General features: G+C 42.4%; 1 protein-coding gene across 1 annotated transcript; it reads right to left on the bottom strand.

Moving 5' to 3' along the window:
• Positions 1–10,389: 10,389 nt before the first annotated feature.
• heyl (hes related family bHLH transcription factor with YRPW motif like) lies at positions 10,390–16,000 on the bottom strand. Its single transcript, XM_077196263.1, has 5 exons — positions 15,381–16,000; positions 13,336–13,402; positions 12,939–13,022; positions 12,728–12,809; positions 10,390–11,511 (listed from the first exon to the last, which is right to left on the bottom strand). Exons 1-5 carry the CDS (start codon positions 15,458–15,460, stop codon positions 10,892–10,894), a joined length of 933 nt encoding a protein of 310 aa, XP_077052378.1. The 5' UTR covers positions 15,461–16,000; the 3' UTR covers positions 10,390–10,891.
• Positions 16,001–16,932: the final 932 nt, after the last annotated feature.

The raw sequence follows: 16,932 nt of genomic DNA on the forward strand, positions 1-16,932 counted from the left end.
GTTGAGCACTGCATCAAAGCAACAATACAATTTATGGTAAAGACTTCCCAGTTCCATGCTAAAGAAACAAGCTCAGCTCAGGTTTCCTAATCCGGAGAAACTTTCAATCTGACTACCTTATTTTCATGTTGACAGCAAAATATCTACCCTGCCTGTTCCTCTGTGTGGGTCATATTCCTTTAGTGCTTTTTCTCTCCGTGGCCCCTCCCCGTGGGAAAGCTGGCCTCGTGTAATTGTGGTGGCCCATACTGGAAGCTGTGGTAGCAGCACTGACTCTACTGGTGCCAAAAGAATAGAGGACTATACCCACACGTCCACACACACACTCATGCCTAAACATTCACTAACATAAACAGCATAAACACTTTACGCACACAAGCGAGTCTCTCTACACACAATCACTTGCATGAGAATCTGCCCCATGTTTCCTCGTTGTGCCACATCCCTCACAGACACACAGTCCCGCCACAGTCTAGCACACGCATACTCACATTCCATGCCCATTTTAAAGCTCAAACAGGGGAAAGCGCACAACCAACCAAATAAAAAACAACCCAAGAACCAAAAAAATAGCATAACTTCTCCGTCACACAGACCAACACTTTGATGTGTTTTAATTGCTCTTTTAGTGGTAAAACACATGATTATTCCGTTTTCATGGTCAACGGCAATCTTAATTTGAGACTGTCTTGTAAATGATGCATACCATCTTTCCGGTGGTGTTGTTGGAAAGCAGCTCTGTTTCTTATGAATCAGTCATAATGGATGCCCAATCATAGAATTTGTACTTTTGTGTAACTGCACAGCACTGTCACATCTTTTTATTCCTTATTTTTTAAAAGTAGGCCTACCATGCATCAGCACTTGGAACTTGTTATTTCGCATTCAAGTCGAAAACATATCATGGAAGTGGCATAAAGCAAAAGTCTTATATTGCGACAAATAAACCCAAATACTTCATCTGAATTCAAATGATGAAAATTATTAATTTCTAGTATTTTCACATGGAATTACAACTTTGTTTTTAAAGCAAACAATGAAAGTTGACTGATTAACTTTATCTAACAACGTTCGATTTGCTTTCTAATCAGTGATCTCTATACAGACATATTAAATTATCTATATTATATATTGCTGTTCCCCCCCATGGTTCAAATCAGCATGCCCCTTCCAACGTCAAATCAACATGCCCCTTCCAACGTCACTACTCTGCAATTTGTGTATAGTATTGTGAGTTTCCTACTTGTAAATAGCCTACGACTTTGCTCTGTCATTTCTGTGATTCCTTGTAATTGTATTTCTAACTCCACTGTGGAATATTTGATTATGGTTGGTCAATCACAGCATTCAGTGATCAGATAACATTAACTAATATTCGCAGTCATCCATGGCAACGCTATAGCCTATCAGTCCATTCATCCGGATAACTGAAATCAGCCCTACTTTCATATTTCTTGGCATGCCTTATTCATGCCATGTTAGATTTACATAAACGAGATTGTGAATTGTAAAAAGCGTCCACGTTCTTATAAAACTTGTAATTACAATTTGTCAACTGAATTTTCTGGGAGCTTATGACACCTAATCGCTTTAACATCATATGAGCCCCTCCTCCCTTTCACGAGTTCACACTTACATCAATTAAACAGAGTAAAGATTATGCGTATTTGGCGTGCTGTCCGGGGGGAGGGCTCCGAGCTCGGAATTTTGCCCGAACCCAGAGTACTCCCCCCATTGTTGTAAGAGTATTAGGACTATAAGTGAGGAGATGGGGTGGTGGAGGGATGCTGTTAAACTGTCAATGAACGGAGGTTAGTTTGCTGTATATATACACAGCGATTAACTCATTGATTAAGCACCACTCTTGTCTAATTAGGTTTGATTATCTGAATGTGCTCCACGTGTGTTAAATTAGGTTTAATTATCTGAACGTGCTCCTCCCGAACTTTGTTAATAAAACATCATTTCACGAGTTCACACTTACATCAATTAAACAGAGTAAAGATTATGCGTATTTGGCGTGCTGTCCGGGGGGAGGGCTCCGAGCTCTGAATTTTGCCCGAACCCAGAGTACTCCCCCAAAAGGCAAAAAGAGCAAAGGACAGCCGCCAGACTAAAGACCCCCAAAAACGCAGAGAATTTGGCGGGCTGGCGTTTTGAGAATAAGCCTGGTTGCTTGACCAGGAGGGCCTGCTGGCTCACGAACGGGGAGCAGTCGTAATTTGGAACAGTTGGGAGGGCTCGCACAGTTTCTCGACGGGAGCAGCTCACAGCGTCAGACAGGTGAGCTCTACCGGCCGATGAACAGCGTGATTTATGCCGCCTGACCAGGAGGGCCCATGTTGCTTCTGGCGGAAGCAGCTCACTGCGCTAGGCGGACGGGCCCTATTGGCTGACGAATGAGGAGCAGCAAGATTTGGGAATGACGGGTGATCTCTGCCGACCGATGGGCGGGGAGCAGCGAGATCTAAGATGGCCGACCGATAGGGCCCATGTAGCTTCCGACGGGAGCAGCTCACAGCGTCGGACTGGTGGGCTCTACCGGCCGACGGCGGAGTGACAAATTTTGGAAGCCCGGCCGGGAGATTTCTTGCTGTGTCTGCTGGGAAATCAATACCTGCTGGATGGGAAAGAGGAAACATAGATGAATGCTACGTCCGCTGGGAGACCAAAGCTTGCTGGACGGAGAAGGAAAAACAGATGCATGCTATGTCTGCTAGGAGACCAATGCTCGCTGGACAGAGGAAGAGGAAACCTAGATGCATGCCACGTTCACTGGGAGACCAATGCTCGCTGGACAGAGAAAGAGGAAACATAGATGCATGCGACGTCCGCTGGGAGACCAATGCTCGCTGGACAGAGAAAGAGGAAACATAGATGCATGCAACGTCCGCTGGGAGACCAATGCTCGCTGGACAGAGAAAGAGGAAACATAGATGCATGCGACGTCCGCTGGGAGACCAATGCTCGCTGGACAGAGAAAGAGGAAACATAGATGCATGCTACGTCCGCTGGGAGACCAATGCTCGCTGGACAGAGAAAGAGGAAACATAGATGCATGCAACGTCCGCTGGGAGACCAATGCTCGCTGGACAGAGAAAGAGGAAACATAGATGCATGCGACGTCCGCTGGGAGACCAATGCTCGCTGGACAGAGAAAGAGGAAACATAGATGCATGCGACGTCCGCTGGGAGACCAATGCTCGCTGGACAGAGAAAGAGGAAACATAGATGCATGCGACGTCCGCTGGGAGACCAATGCTCGCTGGACAGAGAAAGAGGAAACATAGATGCATGCGACGTCCGCTGGGAGACCAATGCTCGCTGGACAGAGAAAGAGGAAACATAGATGCATGCAACGTCCGCTGGGAGACCAATGCTCGCTGGACAGAGAAAGAGGCATCACGTAGGGGTTTTAACAGGAATATTAATTCTGAATAGTGAGGTACTGGAGAGGAGACATCACTGCTGCGGCAGTGGAGAAAATAGCCAGAGAAACAGAGCTCATGCGGGAGCAGAGACATCACTGCAGCGGCAGTGGAGAAAATAGCCAGAGAAACAGAGCTCCTGCGGGAGCAGAGGAGACATCACTGCTGCGGCAGTGGAGAAAATAGCCAGAGAAACAGAGCTCCTGCGGGAGCAGAGGAGACATCACTGCTGCGGCAGTGGAGAAAATAGCCAGAGAAACAGAGCTCCTGCGGGAGCAGAGGAGACATCACTGCTGCGGCAGTGGAGAAAATAGCCAGGGAAACGGAGCTCCTGCGGGAGCAGAGGAGACATCACTGCTGCGGAAGTGGAGAAAATAGCCAGGGAAACGGAGCTCCTGCGGGATCAGAGGAGACATCACTGCTGCGGCAGTGGAGAAAATAGCCAGGGAAACGGAGCTCCTGCGGGAGCAGAGGAGACATCACTGCTGCGGCAGTGGAGAAATTAGCCAGAGAGACAGAGCTCCTGCGGGAGCAGAGACATCACTGCTGCGGCAGTGGAGAAAATAGCCAGGGAAACGGAGCTCCTGCGGGAGCAGAGGAGACATCACTGCTGCGGCAGTGGAGAAAATAGCCAGAGAAACAGAGCTCCTGTGGGAACAGAGGAGACATCACTGCTGCGGCAGTGGAGAAAATAGCCAGAGAAACAGAGCTCCTGCGGGAGCAGAGGAGACATCACTGCTGCAGCAGTGGAGAAAATAGCCAGAGAAACAGAGCTCCTGTGGGAACAGATGAGACGTCACTACTGTGGCAGTGGAGAAACTTACCTGGAGAAAAAAGAGCTCCTGCGGGAGCAGAGGAGACATCACTGCTGCGGCAGTGGAGAAAATAGCTAGAGAAACAGAGCTCCTGCGGGAGCAGAGGAGACATCACTGCTGTGGCAGTGGAGAAAATAGCCAGAGAAACAGAGCTCCTGCGGGAGCAGAGGAGACATCACTGCTGCGGCAGTGGAGAAAATAGCCAGAGAAACAGAGCTCCTGCGGGAGCAGAGGAGACATCACTGCAGCGGCAGTGGAGAAAATAGCCAGAGAAACAGAGCTCCTGCGGGAGCAGAGGAGACATCACTGCAGCGGCAGTGGAGAAAATAGCCAGAGAAACAGAGCTCCTGTGGGAACAGAGGAGACATCACTGCTGTGGCAGTGGAGAAAATAGCCAGAGAAACAGAGCTCCTGCGGGAGCAGAGGAGACATCACTGCTGCGGCAGTGGAGAAAATAGCCAAAGAAACAGAACTCCTGCGGGAACAGAGGAGACATCACTGCTGCGGCAGTGGAGAAAATAGCCAGAGAAACAGATCAGATTATTTTATTTAATGCCATGTCGGCATTCAGAGCTATTTTCATGGCAAAAATTCAATCACAAAAATACAAATATCATATAAATACAATAAAAACAAAGCAAATATAAACAAGTCATATTATATAATATATATATATATATATTTAAATTAACATGATAAAAAATCCAAAACCTTTTCAGGCATAATCTCATTAAATATGTCCTTCAATGAAGAAACTTCATAAAAGAGCATTCTGCTTGCATGAAGGGCAGAACAATCTAATAAAACATGTTTGACAGATAAGGGAATTTTACAAAACATACACAAAGTTGGGTCTTCAACTTTAAGCAAAAAGCATGGGTCAAACTTGTGTCCAGAGAAACAGAGCTCCTGCGGGAGCAGAAAACTTACCTGGAGAAATGAGCTCCTGCGGGAGCGGAGAAGACATCACTGCTGCGGCAGTGGAGAAATTTACCTGGACAAATTGAGTTCCTCTGGTGTGAGGCTGAGCAAAGGGAGGAGTAGGTTGGGGCCTGGTGGGCCGATGCTCGTCTTCTTGCGCGTTAATCAAAAACGCGAAGAGGTGGTGAGAGTTTAAATCCTTGCAGGATTATGCGCATCTGAAGTTTAAGTGGCCGAGCAAAGATAGCAGTTCGCGTTTTAGAACAGTGGGAAGGTGGACGAGATCAAAAATATCCTATCGATTTTTTCTTGTGCAGTGAGGCCTGGAAAACAACTGTATCCAAGTTAATGCCCAGAATTCAAATGGACGAGGCTGAACCCATGGTTTTAACCTGTGCAATTGGAATCCCGAGCTCAGCAGAAACTGTGCGGGGCTGAGAGATCGATTATTAAACGTACGAAAATGTTCTTATTTTCTCCGTTTATTTTGATCATTTCTATGGGTCATATTCCCTGCCGATTTGTTCGTTCGTTCGCTACTTCAAAAAAAAAAAAAATGCATTTATGCTATAACTTTAAGTTTCTAAGCAATTTTTGTAAATAAATTGCAGGACAGTGTTAACGAAAGGTTCTTAATGATTCTGTGTGCAATCTGCACGTAATGTGCGACCTATTGTTTACGTGTGAGTTTACCAAAAGGAAGCATCGCGTTAATGAACGGCAAATCATTTGTACGGAAACTATTTAAAACGAGTGTTCCCCCGATCAAAATTAGTATCCAGATAGCATAACTTGCTCGTGATTCAACAACTGAAGTGATACGAAGTTCAATTAGGGACAGAAAACGAAAAGGTTTTGAGCCAAGCACTCACAGAGTTGACCCGGCAGATGTTGAGTGTGGACTGACCGGGACTGAATCTGCAGCGCGGCTTACTTAGGGCCTGCTGCGGCGGCCTGACGCTGGAGGAAGACCCGTTCCATCGAATTAAGAGGGCGGCATTGCCTTATGACCATTTCTCTATGGCAGGAATTATTGAATGGGACAGTTTAAAGAAATACGCGGAAGTAGATTGCTGATGTTTCGCCCGCGGTGGCGAGGACCCATTTGTTTGGCCTGACGCCCACGAGATAATACCAGAGGATTGTGGCAAAGATTCCTAATCCTGAAGGACGAAAGATTCTTCATCAAACGGGAAGCGCTCGATTCGGACATGTTAGGAAGGTACTGCGGGGCCAAATGCTGTTAAACTGTCAATGAACGGAGGTTAGTTTGCTGTATATATACACAGCGATTAACTCATTGATTAAGCACCACTCTTGTCTAATTAGGTTTGATTATCTGAATGTGCTCCACGTGTGTTAAATTAGGTTTAATTATCTGAACGTGCTCCTCCCGAACTTTGTTAATAAAACATCATTTAGTGCCCGTGGTTTATATCTCCACAGCAAGAAGGCAAGATTTTACCGATTTAAGAATGAAACGCTCGTTTTAAAATCGTCCTGGGGTGCGATCCCAAAACCATAGTTGCTAACTAAGTTAGCAACTTTATTGGTTGCAATGCAATTTCCCATTGCCAACCAAGTTGCTAACAGGTTAACAACTATGGTTTTGGGATCGCACCCCAGGTCTACTGACATGATAACTTTTGTTAACTCTACAGTAAGTTAATCCACTTCACCAACTCTTCGACAGCGATGCCATTAGAGCTACATTACCGCAAAAACGGAAGTTCGAACACAAAATTATAAAGATGGCTGCGTGCTTTATGTCTGTAAAATGGCATCTTTCACCAGTAAAATTCCGCTATATTTCTGTTTACTACTTTATAGAATTTAATATTGTTAATATCTAATGCAAGAAAAATCTGTAAATAAACGAAAGATTAACTGTGTAATGTCCCACTAAATAAACTATAAGTTTATCAATAAGGTATTTCCATAATAACTTTTTGCATTGTGGTTTTGTCTATTGATTTCTTCAAATTACACACAATAGGGTTTTCCGAGACGTGGCGGAATCGCTGTCATGTTTTATACTGCGCCATCTTGCGTCTTTGTTCTTGTTTAGAAACAATGACCTCAAATGACTTCAGTATATTAGCCTGTTGATTCGTCTTTGTTGCTTGGCAGATTTGTTTGTAGCTACATACAATGGACTATTTTTGGCAGACGAAGATTATATACAACTCAAATCATTTTCATGTTCACGAAGCTATTTCTTTGGTAAGTATGCGGTGTAGGAAATAGTTTACAGTCCGCTGCTGTAACCTTTTTCAGAGTAAATCAAGACACCTGGGGCCTCATTTATAAACGTTGCGTACGCACAAAAGAAGGCGTACGCCGCTCTCTACGCAATAATTGGTATTTATAAAAAGCAAACTTGACGGTAAAATGTGCGGTCCTTCACGCGAGCTCTGACCCAGGCGTACGCACAAAAACGGGTGAAATGAGAAATGGCGACACCGTCGGCAGATGGAAGAAACACGTGAAAGTGTGTGAAACTGTAGACCGTTGTGTAAAAGAAATGGCAATACTGCCTCTCATAAATAACATGAAGACTTTACAAACCAAGTCTTTCAATTAACAGCCTACACGAACACCCCGTTTGATCGATCTGCAACAGAAATGCAAATTAACACATAAGAAAAGTGAAATATGTTCTGCAATAATATTGGCATTTTATACAATTCATCCTCATAAATAAGATGGTAAACAGAACGAAATAATGTACAAAACTGATATTCTCGCCAATGTGTCCGTCTGGCGGAGCAGATATAGATGCAATTAGATAGTCAGTCAGATAGATAGATAATTAGGGGGATAGATAGATAGATAGATAGATAGATAGATAGATAGATAGATAGATAGATAGATAGATAGATAGATAGATAATGTATTATTTGTCCACTGGGGAAAGTTGTTTTCATAGTAAAAATGTATTTTTTAAATGTCGGTGTCCCCTTTCCCCCACCCGTGGCAGACACATTCTGGCGATGGAGCACTAGACGCTTTTTTGCCTCGACTTTGATGTCCGACCATTTCTTTTTTATTTCGGCCACAGTCCGAGGTTGTGAGGCTACAGCATTTACGGCGTCTGCAACCTTTTGCCACTCAAGTGCCTTTTTGGCATTAGTAATGCCCACACTGTGCCCTCCAAATAACATTTTTCTCCTCTTTTCCACCTCGCCGACGATAACTTCTACTTCACATTGAGTGAAGTTACGTTTTTTTGAATTCCTCTCTGTGTTTGCCATGATTTCGCAATCGATGAATATTAACTTGTGGGCGTTTCACGGACTATTTATGGGCAACTATGGGCGTGATATGAAGCCGCAAAAGCTGCGCTACATTTAGAATTGATTGTGATTTATTAAGGGAAAACTGCGTAGGATGTGCGTGCGCACGGTTTTATAAATCCGAATATTTCTGTGCGTACGCATGTCCTATGTTTCATCCGTACGCCACTTCTGCCGCAAATCCTACGCAAAGTTTTATAAATGAGGCCCCTGGTCCTGATCAACCTGTCAGGCTTTATTTTACGATAATATCCCAAATCATCTTCTGTTTCTTCAATGCAAGCGTGAGGATGTGTGCGCGAATAGATTTTTATTCACTGTGTGTTTTGAAGTTAGTTTGGTTTCACTCTAATTACAGCCTGTATGGAGAGTGGTTGGCAGAGGCACTGAGAGGGCACACAGTGTTCCTGGTTTCGTCTCGCTGTTGCAGGATCAGGGCCAGCAGCCACCATGTTTTCACTGTCTGAGTGGCCGCTGTACCGCAGTGTTCTCTTCTCATCAACCTCTCTGGAGACAGCTAAAGAAAACAGATGCTCTAAATGGCACCTTGCTTTAGAGTCTATAGCACCCAGAGGAGTCATTCAGATAAGAGTCAGTTTAGTATGGTGAGTAGGCAGGCTACATCTCTGCTTTAAATTTTGTAGGCACTTTCTTTTATATTTGACTCACTTTTTAATTGGCTTTCTAATAAAATAACTCAGTTGGTGTACAGTATAGAATAATAAAAAATAAAAAATAAAAAAATTATATATATATATATATATATAATATATAATATATATTATATATATTGCTAATAGGTTACCATTTTTTTTTTTTTTTTTTATTCAGTAAAAGGGAACTGTTACAAAATTTTAGAATGAAAAAATAATTTTGTCCCTGAGAGAGTTGATCATCACATTTTGCTCTAGTGCTGCCATCTTCTGGTAGCTATAGCCTATGTACTTGCATACACAAGTAAGTGAACAAGAGACTGGAGCTATGGCTGCTTAAAGCAGAACTAAGTAACTTTTTTACCTTAACCAAACAGCTTTGGAGTCATTGTAATGTTTATATTACTGATTTCGTGTTGAATGGTGGTCGTCTCGCACCCCTCTGGTGCCTGTGAGCCGCAAAACCACCCTTGCAACTTTGGGCCAGCGGGCCGGCCGGCCTCAGTGTTAGGAAGTATCGTGTGATATCAGGTCTCGCGAGGTAACGAATTGCTTTACTGCACTGCACGCGTACATGCCCCCATCCAGGATACGGCTAGCTATAAGAACAACTATGTCCCATGGCAAAGCTGGCATATAAGAAGCAGAAAGCTAGAAAAGCATTGTCGGAGGAACAGAGAAAGAGGAAATGGCAGACTGACCGAGCGAGGAGTCAGACACGAGTAAACATCGGACCTGCGTTTTCAGAATGGCGAAAAAAAACAAAGAAAGCGCGGTCGGAAGAGTCAAGAAAAAGGTAACGAGAATCTGACAGCCTGAGGAACCGGACAAGAGTCCTACTCACTCAGTCTTTCACTGTTAAAAGTTGATTCCTGCGATTATCATGAGAACAGTTGTCAATATCTCACATAATTATCAGGACATAAATAAGCCTACATGTTGTAAATAGTGTAAATGAGCGCAATTTGCAAACTATTATGATAAATTGCAATAATCAACATCGTAACGGACATTGTTACGCAGGGCTCTCAAGCAGTGGCGTAACTTTGTTTTAAAAAGTGGGTGGGACAGGTGTGTGTGTGTGTGTGTGGGGGGGGTATAGTATACAATAGTACATTGTGTTGAATTTGTCGTTTAATGAGATCTAATATGTAATGAAATTATGACAGAATTTTAACTTTTAAGTGAACTATTCCTTTTATGATTTGCTCTAGTGCTGCCATCTTCTGGAAGCTCAATGTACTTGCACACACAATTAAGAGAAGAAGAGGAACACTTTTTTTATAAGGCACATTTCTCTTTATGAAATTTCCTCAAGCATTTCCATCTCAAAAATATGATATATCTTGTCAATGAATGTATAAATGACAGAGTAAACAAATACACTAATATAAAAAAAAAGATAAAAGATCAGAGTTCTAGAAAATTCCAGTATCTGGATCTCAAAATCCAAGTTCAAAGCACTGAATTGCTTTGAGCATTTCATTTATCACATTTAATCTCTCAGAGAGTTTCATTTACTTTTGATTTTGACTTGGATTATACAGTCCATTTCATTTCCCTCCTATTTGTCTCTGCAAACAAAATCAGATTTTTCATAATCAGACATTTCTAAATGTCATTTGAGTTGGAATAGTAGATGGTACTGAATAAACATTTTAATTTGAATTGTCCGATGCTGTGTTGTTCTTTTTAAAGTTGGTAAATAAGTTCAAATGACCAAGATTAATTTGTCCTTTTAGACTGTCATAAACTCCAAACTTCTCCCTAATGCTGATTCAGAACGCCCCGATTTCTGTGCCCCAGGCCTGTGCGGACTTACTGGAGGTACCGGAACCCCTGCGACCTGGGGCTGGAGACCCCAGAGGGGCAAAGGGTCTGAAGGAAATCTGGGGAGGGGAGGAGTTGGAGGAAGATGAGGAGGAGGATGGGATTGTGTGTCCGTCAGGTGAGTGCTGTTGAAGTCTGTGAGGATGGCCGGGGATAGAGGGCAGTCGACGCACCGGGGTCAGCGCTGGACTCATTATCGCCCCCTGGGTGCCGAAAGATCCCATTCGCAGGGTCGCTGAAGGGTAGCCGAGCATGGCGGCGGTGGCATGAGGGGTCAGATCCCGGCGGGCGTTTGGGGGAAAGGGGGTAGATGAGACTGGAGATGGGGTGGCTGCTAGCTGAGGGAAGGAATGCCAGGGCCAGGGAGGAAAAGGCAGAGCGGTGGAGCTCTGGAGGAGAGGGTCCAGCTCACTGGCGCAGTGGCTGAGGTGGGACACCAGGCGCGCGCCGATGGGGTCTGAGGTTTCAACCCCCTCCAGAGAGCTGAGGTATCTCACCACCTCCCCAACACACTCCCGAAAGCCCAAAGTCCTGTAGTCCACTGCCAGAGCACGAGCATCAAAGTAGCCTAGGAGAGAGAACACTTCAATTTTCTGTTTGAGAAATACATACAATAAAGCAGGACCCAAGGAGATGCCAAGGAGGACCCACAGTTATAATGATGGAGGAAACTCCTTCCTAAAATATAAAAGCAACTATAAATGCCTTTCAAAAGTTTGTGGTCAGGAAAGGAATGTTTACTTTTATTCAGCAAGAATGCATTAAATTGATCAAAAGTGAATGTAAGGACTTTTCAACATTGATAATAATAAGAAATATTTCTTGAGCAGCAAATCAGTATGCTAGAATGATTTCTGAAGGATCATGTGACACTGAAGACTACAGTAATGATGCTGAAAATTCAGCATTATATTATATTTTAATACAAAGCAGTAATTTTAAATTGTAATAATCACAATATTTTAGTTTTTACCGTATTTTGATCAAATAAATGCAGCCGGCGAGCATAAGAGACTTCTTTAAAAAAAAACATTAGTGTATATTTGTGAAAAAAATATTTAGCATGATATTACAAAAACAACATTTTGTTTCTTCAATTAAATAATTGTTTATGTTGTCACTGTAATAAAACAGTAAAACGATTAAAATAGTATCTGTAGAATTGAATAAGGCAGTTGTGATTAATCTTAATGATTTCTTTACAAAGCAGAAGAAAAAAATCTGCAAATCTGTCATTTTTCAGAAATGTCACAGGGACCCCCTAGTGGTCCTTTCCAACCCCCTGGGGGTCCCTGAATCCCCCAAAAATATATTTAGAAGAAAATGACCAAACAGGCCCAGGGTCTATTAAATGGGATCCATCAACTGTTTGGTTATATTTCTGTGTTCAGCAGAAAAAATAAATTCATACAGGTTTGGATCAACTTGAGGGTGAGTAAATGATGACAGAATTTTTATTTTTATCCCTTTAAGTTGCATAATTGAGGTTAGGGGCGTGTTCAAATCCATAACCTAAAGTATGAGCAATAGTAATAGTACCAATATACTGTAATGAAAGCTCTTCTGAAATTTCGGTAGCACTTTATTTTACAGTCCCCATGTACTTATTATAGTAATTGCAATAACTGGTTAATAACTAGGTACTAACTCTGAACCTACCCCTAAACCTAACCTTAACCCCTGTAGTTACCTTATATTACCCAGTACTTAGGTAAGCACACTGCAAGTACACGTTCTGTGAAATGGAGTGCAACTGAAATTTCTTGCTCCTTATCTTCTCTCACCTTTGCCGCCCATGGCATGAAGCAGTTTCAGATGATCCACTGTCATCTGAAGAATCTCAGCCTTCTCCAGTTTAGAGGAGCCCTGGTCAGAAGGGGAGAAGGTGCTGGTTTTTATTACAATTTTGTTTTAGTTTTAAAGCTAGTAGCTTGTACATTAAACCCAGCTGCTTTGGTAATATAAATCAAAACTGAGCCAGTCTGATCATCTTACCTGTTTCTCGAAGGCACTGGGCACGAGTCTCCTGAGCTCTGAAAGACTGTGGTTGATCCTGTCCCTGCGCCTCTTCTCAATTATCTGAGGAATCCAGCAGAATCAATTTAAAGACAGAACGACGATTCGCAGTGGAAAGCATTTGCTAACTGAATTATTTTTGTGGCCGAGGCCTAGTCACAGCATTCTTAAGATCAGATTTTGGGGAAAAAATAACAAGTCCAAATAGGAAAACACAAATCAAAGTCAGACAAGAGGGCTCAAACTGTAAAAATACATGTTGCTGCAGAGGGTCATATTGCAGGCATTTACAGAAGAGACCTTGTAGCGAGATCATATATTTGGTCTGTTCTTGAACAAGCAGGGGAAAAACAGAGCTGGATTGACGTAAACTCACCCCTCTTCTCTTCTTGCGCGCCAGGATCTGTGAGGTACTGCCTGGAGACATGGACCCAGTGACAGGGCTGAGCAAGAGAAAGAGCGAGCGGGGAAGGGGACAGATTAAAGCTTTGATGTCAATGCATATTGTTGTCATTACTGTACTTAATACAACGCAGAAACGCTGTTGCACATCATCAAACCCAATCTAATTTGTCTTGGGGCACAGCTAGACACGGGAGCGCCGGGGTAAACAGAAAACTAAATTATTTTGGTTTAACGCGTTTTTGGACATTATTGTCAGATGGCAGATATGTTATGATTTTCGCATCGTACGAAAGCATTTTCTTTTTAGGCTTAATGGACATGATGATTACATATCCGCAGGGCTGGCTGAAATAGTGGCTTTTGCGTGCTCTTTGAGCGCATCAATACTCTGTTATCCTTCAATGTGGATCTGGTTTGCATGGGCACTCTCTGGTCTGCCAGCAGAATGACACTGTTTGTTTTTGCTTTTACTTTGACTTCCACGCATAACTATATTTTTATATCACATCATTGTAACTCCTTTTAACATTAAGAAGCTTAATTCACAAACATTCCGTTCATTTAGAGAGAAAGTCCAGTCCAAAAAGAAAATTAGTTACAGGAATAAACTCTTGTATAGACACTGTAGAGCTTTTGCATTCTGGATGAGAGTTTTCAAAGGCAATAAGATGGGAAACGATTGGTCATATAGGGGCACAATTCAAAAGGACCAAATGGCAGTTGCATGCGTCTTCAGTCTGTACTTGATTTGTGTCGCAGCTGTACTGAAATATCAAAAAGACGAAATGACTGAGGGAAAAGGGCAAACGGACAGAGAAGGAAAAAGCATGCTGAGCTTTATGCTTGTCAGTGGCACAGCAAAAGAAAGATACGCCTCTCAAGAGTGTCAAATAAGATCGTAATGGGCCTCTATCAGCCGCCCTTCTTGACGGTGACCCCATTTGTGATTTTGACAATGTGCATGTCCGCTAACATAAACTCACTGCGCTCTGGTGACTTGGTTTGCGCTACAGTGTGTCAATGTCCATTTAAATTTGGGAGGGACAACAACAAGATGGTTTCTGTAGAATATTGGGTGTAATATTAGCAATTTGATGTTTTCTCAAACGTTTGTTCGATGTGTCTTCACTGTCCCCTCATGCAGAATCTATCCACCTATTTTAAACATGTAAATAAACAAACCTGGCTGAATACTGATGCATCATGAAAAACATAGATAGCACAAAAAAAAAAAAAAATTGTGGTCACACTTGATTTTAAGGTGTGCTTGTTACAGTGCATTACACAAATACGTACTGAGTAATATGAATTACCAACAAGTACATATGTAAACTTATATACATTTAAGGTTAGAGTTTGGGGTAACATCTTATTTTAGGGTCCTTGTTGCACGTTACATGTAGTTACTGTAGTAATAACTATAAATTATGCATAATTACATGCAACTAATCCTAAACCAAACCCCAATCCTAACCATATAGTACATGTAGTTAATTATTATTACACAGTATTTAAATGCATCATTACATTGTAACACGGACACCTTAAAATAAAAAGTGTAACCGAGTTTGGCTTAGTGTTAGTTGCTAGTAATTAGTATAGTAAACACATGTTTACTATAACAGACACATTAAAATGGCCAAATTAGCAGAATTGCTTATCATAGCAAATGCCAACAATTTTAATAAAAACATACAGCACTTGTATAGCTTGTTTAATGAATGTTAAACATTTCATATCTTGTTATAAACAGCAGAGTGCATGATAAACCCTGAACGCCCATGTATAGTTGAACATACAGCTCTCAAAAAAACACCTTGCATTTTGACCATCAAAGCTGCAATTTTGGCACCGTAAAGAGATGTCGCTTGGAAATTTCGAATAAAACTTAAACTCATCATAAATTTCACGTTTATACTTTCTGAGCTGCAGTGTGAGGTCTACATGTAGAGCGACTAACAGCTATATATACCCATGTCATCGCCCCTGAGCATATTAAACACGCCAGGTCCTCACCAGTAGCTGTCCTCCTGTCCGACATCGATCAGTTCGTCTGTGTCCGAGTCCGGGGAACTGTAGTCATGAGGTCTCTTCATCGCCACTCCTCTATCCCTGCAAGGGGAGGTCGAATCGATGGAGCGATGGAGACGTGCGGTCCTGTCGAGATGATCTCAGATGATGGATTCCTCCTCTGTCCTTCAAATGCAACGGTAAGGAAAGCAGACACCTTCTAATGTGAGCACGCCCCTCCCCGTTTCCCTTTTTTCCTCTCCACCTTCTTCTCCTCTATTTCTCCCTCTATCCTCCGTCCACAGTACAAGAACGCTGCTTGGGAGTCTTTAGTAGACCTCTCTTGCTGACAAAGTCTGGTCCTTGTTTTTGCGTTTATGTGTAGCCGTGTTTTGACATATCTAGACCCACTAGACTTGAAGCCAGAGAATGACAGTCCTCCTCCTTCTGTCTTCTCTCACTTTTCCTGTTTTTTTCTACCGCTCGGTCACCCTGGCTACACTCGTCTTCTTGCTTTCTGTTGCAGCAGCAAAAGTGACGGAACTTGGGCACTTTGGAAAAGTTGCCAGTTTTGGCTCCTTCTTGCTTACCCTCCCAAACTCCCTCCCTCCCAGCCCTCCCTTCTTTCTCTCTCTCTGTCATTTCTCTCCTTTCAATTAGCCTCTTCTCTTCACTGTCTCATCTTGCTCTATCTTTAACAGCCCTCCTCCCCCCCTCCATGTTCCTCCCTCATTCCTTCTGTCTCTGTTTCTCTCTGTCTCCTCTCTTCCACTCTTTTTAATTAGTTCCCCTCCCTCTCTCCCAGGACAATAGGAAGAACGCTGTGGGAATAGTGTCTTGGATTTCGACCCACATGCACACATACAGTGGTGCCAAAAAAGAACATGGCACTTAAGCCACACTTAAAGCTCTATGGATGTCATAGTGTTAGATAAAAAATATCAAATCAAGTCTGCAAATAAATGATGTTAAAACTTTTCTAGCCATTTTTGCAATTACTTTTACCTAACTGCTGTGGTAGTGATTTTTAGTGTATGTAGTTCACACAGGTGTTCTGAGTTCCACTAACATTTGACAGCCAGAAATTGTCTCAGTATTTTTTCTAAGCCTATCTATTGTTTTATACTAAAATTTTGTTTAATGTTTTGCTTGAAAACTGAGCTTCTGCTTTCTTTAATTTAAAATTGCTTTCTTTAAATTAAATAAATAATATATTTGAATTTAAAGTGCTAGTTCAATTCAATTCAATTCACCTTTAAGAATCAACTGTTTCACTTCATTTTGATGGTCCCTTTAACACATTCTGTTGACAATAAGCAACATTGCACCTGTGTCTACTAACTATTTGATTTTGATTTTAGCATGTGTGTTTTATTCCTGTGATGTCAAAGCTGAATTTTCAGCATCATTACTTTATATTCAGTGTCACATGATCCTTCAGAAATCATTCTAATATGCTGAGATTTGCTGCTCTAGAAACATTTCTTATTATCATCAATTTTGAAAACATCTGTGCTGCTTTTAACTTCCCTTAGGATTCTTTGATGCATAGAAAGTT

The sequence above is a fragment of the Siphateles boraxobius genome, unplaced genomic scaffold (assembly GCF_051911475.1).
Source record: "Siphateles boraxobius isolate OS27281-9 unplaced genomic scaffold, OSU_SipBor_1 35, whole genome shotgun sequence".
In the NCBI taxonomy this organism is placed as follows: Eukaryota; Metazoa; Chordata; class Actinopteri; order Cypriniformes; family Leuciscidae; genus Siphateles; species Siphateles boraxobius.

What these genes read in the sequence shown, in the direction of transcription:
- heyl (XM_077196263.1), bottom strand. Translation starts at nt 15,460, where the DNA reads ATGAAGAGACCTCATGACTACAGTTCCCCGGACTCGGACACAGACGAA. An exon ending in GGACAGGAGGACAGCTACTG is followed by an intron (nt 13,403 to 15,380) that starts GTGAGGACCTGG and finishes TCTCTTGCTCAG; the next exon opens with CCCTGTCACTGGGTCCATGT. An exon ending in TCATGCCATGGGCGGCAAAG is followed by an intron (nt 11,512 to 12,727) that starts GTGAGAGAAGAT and finishes TCTCTCTCCTAG; the next exon opens with GCTACTTTGATGCTCGTGCT.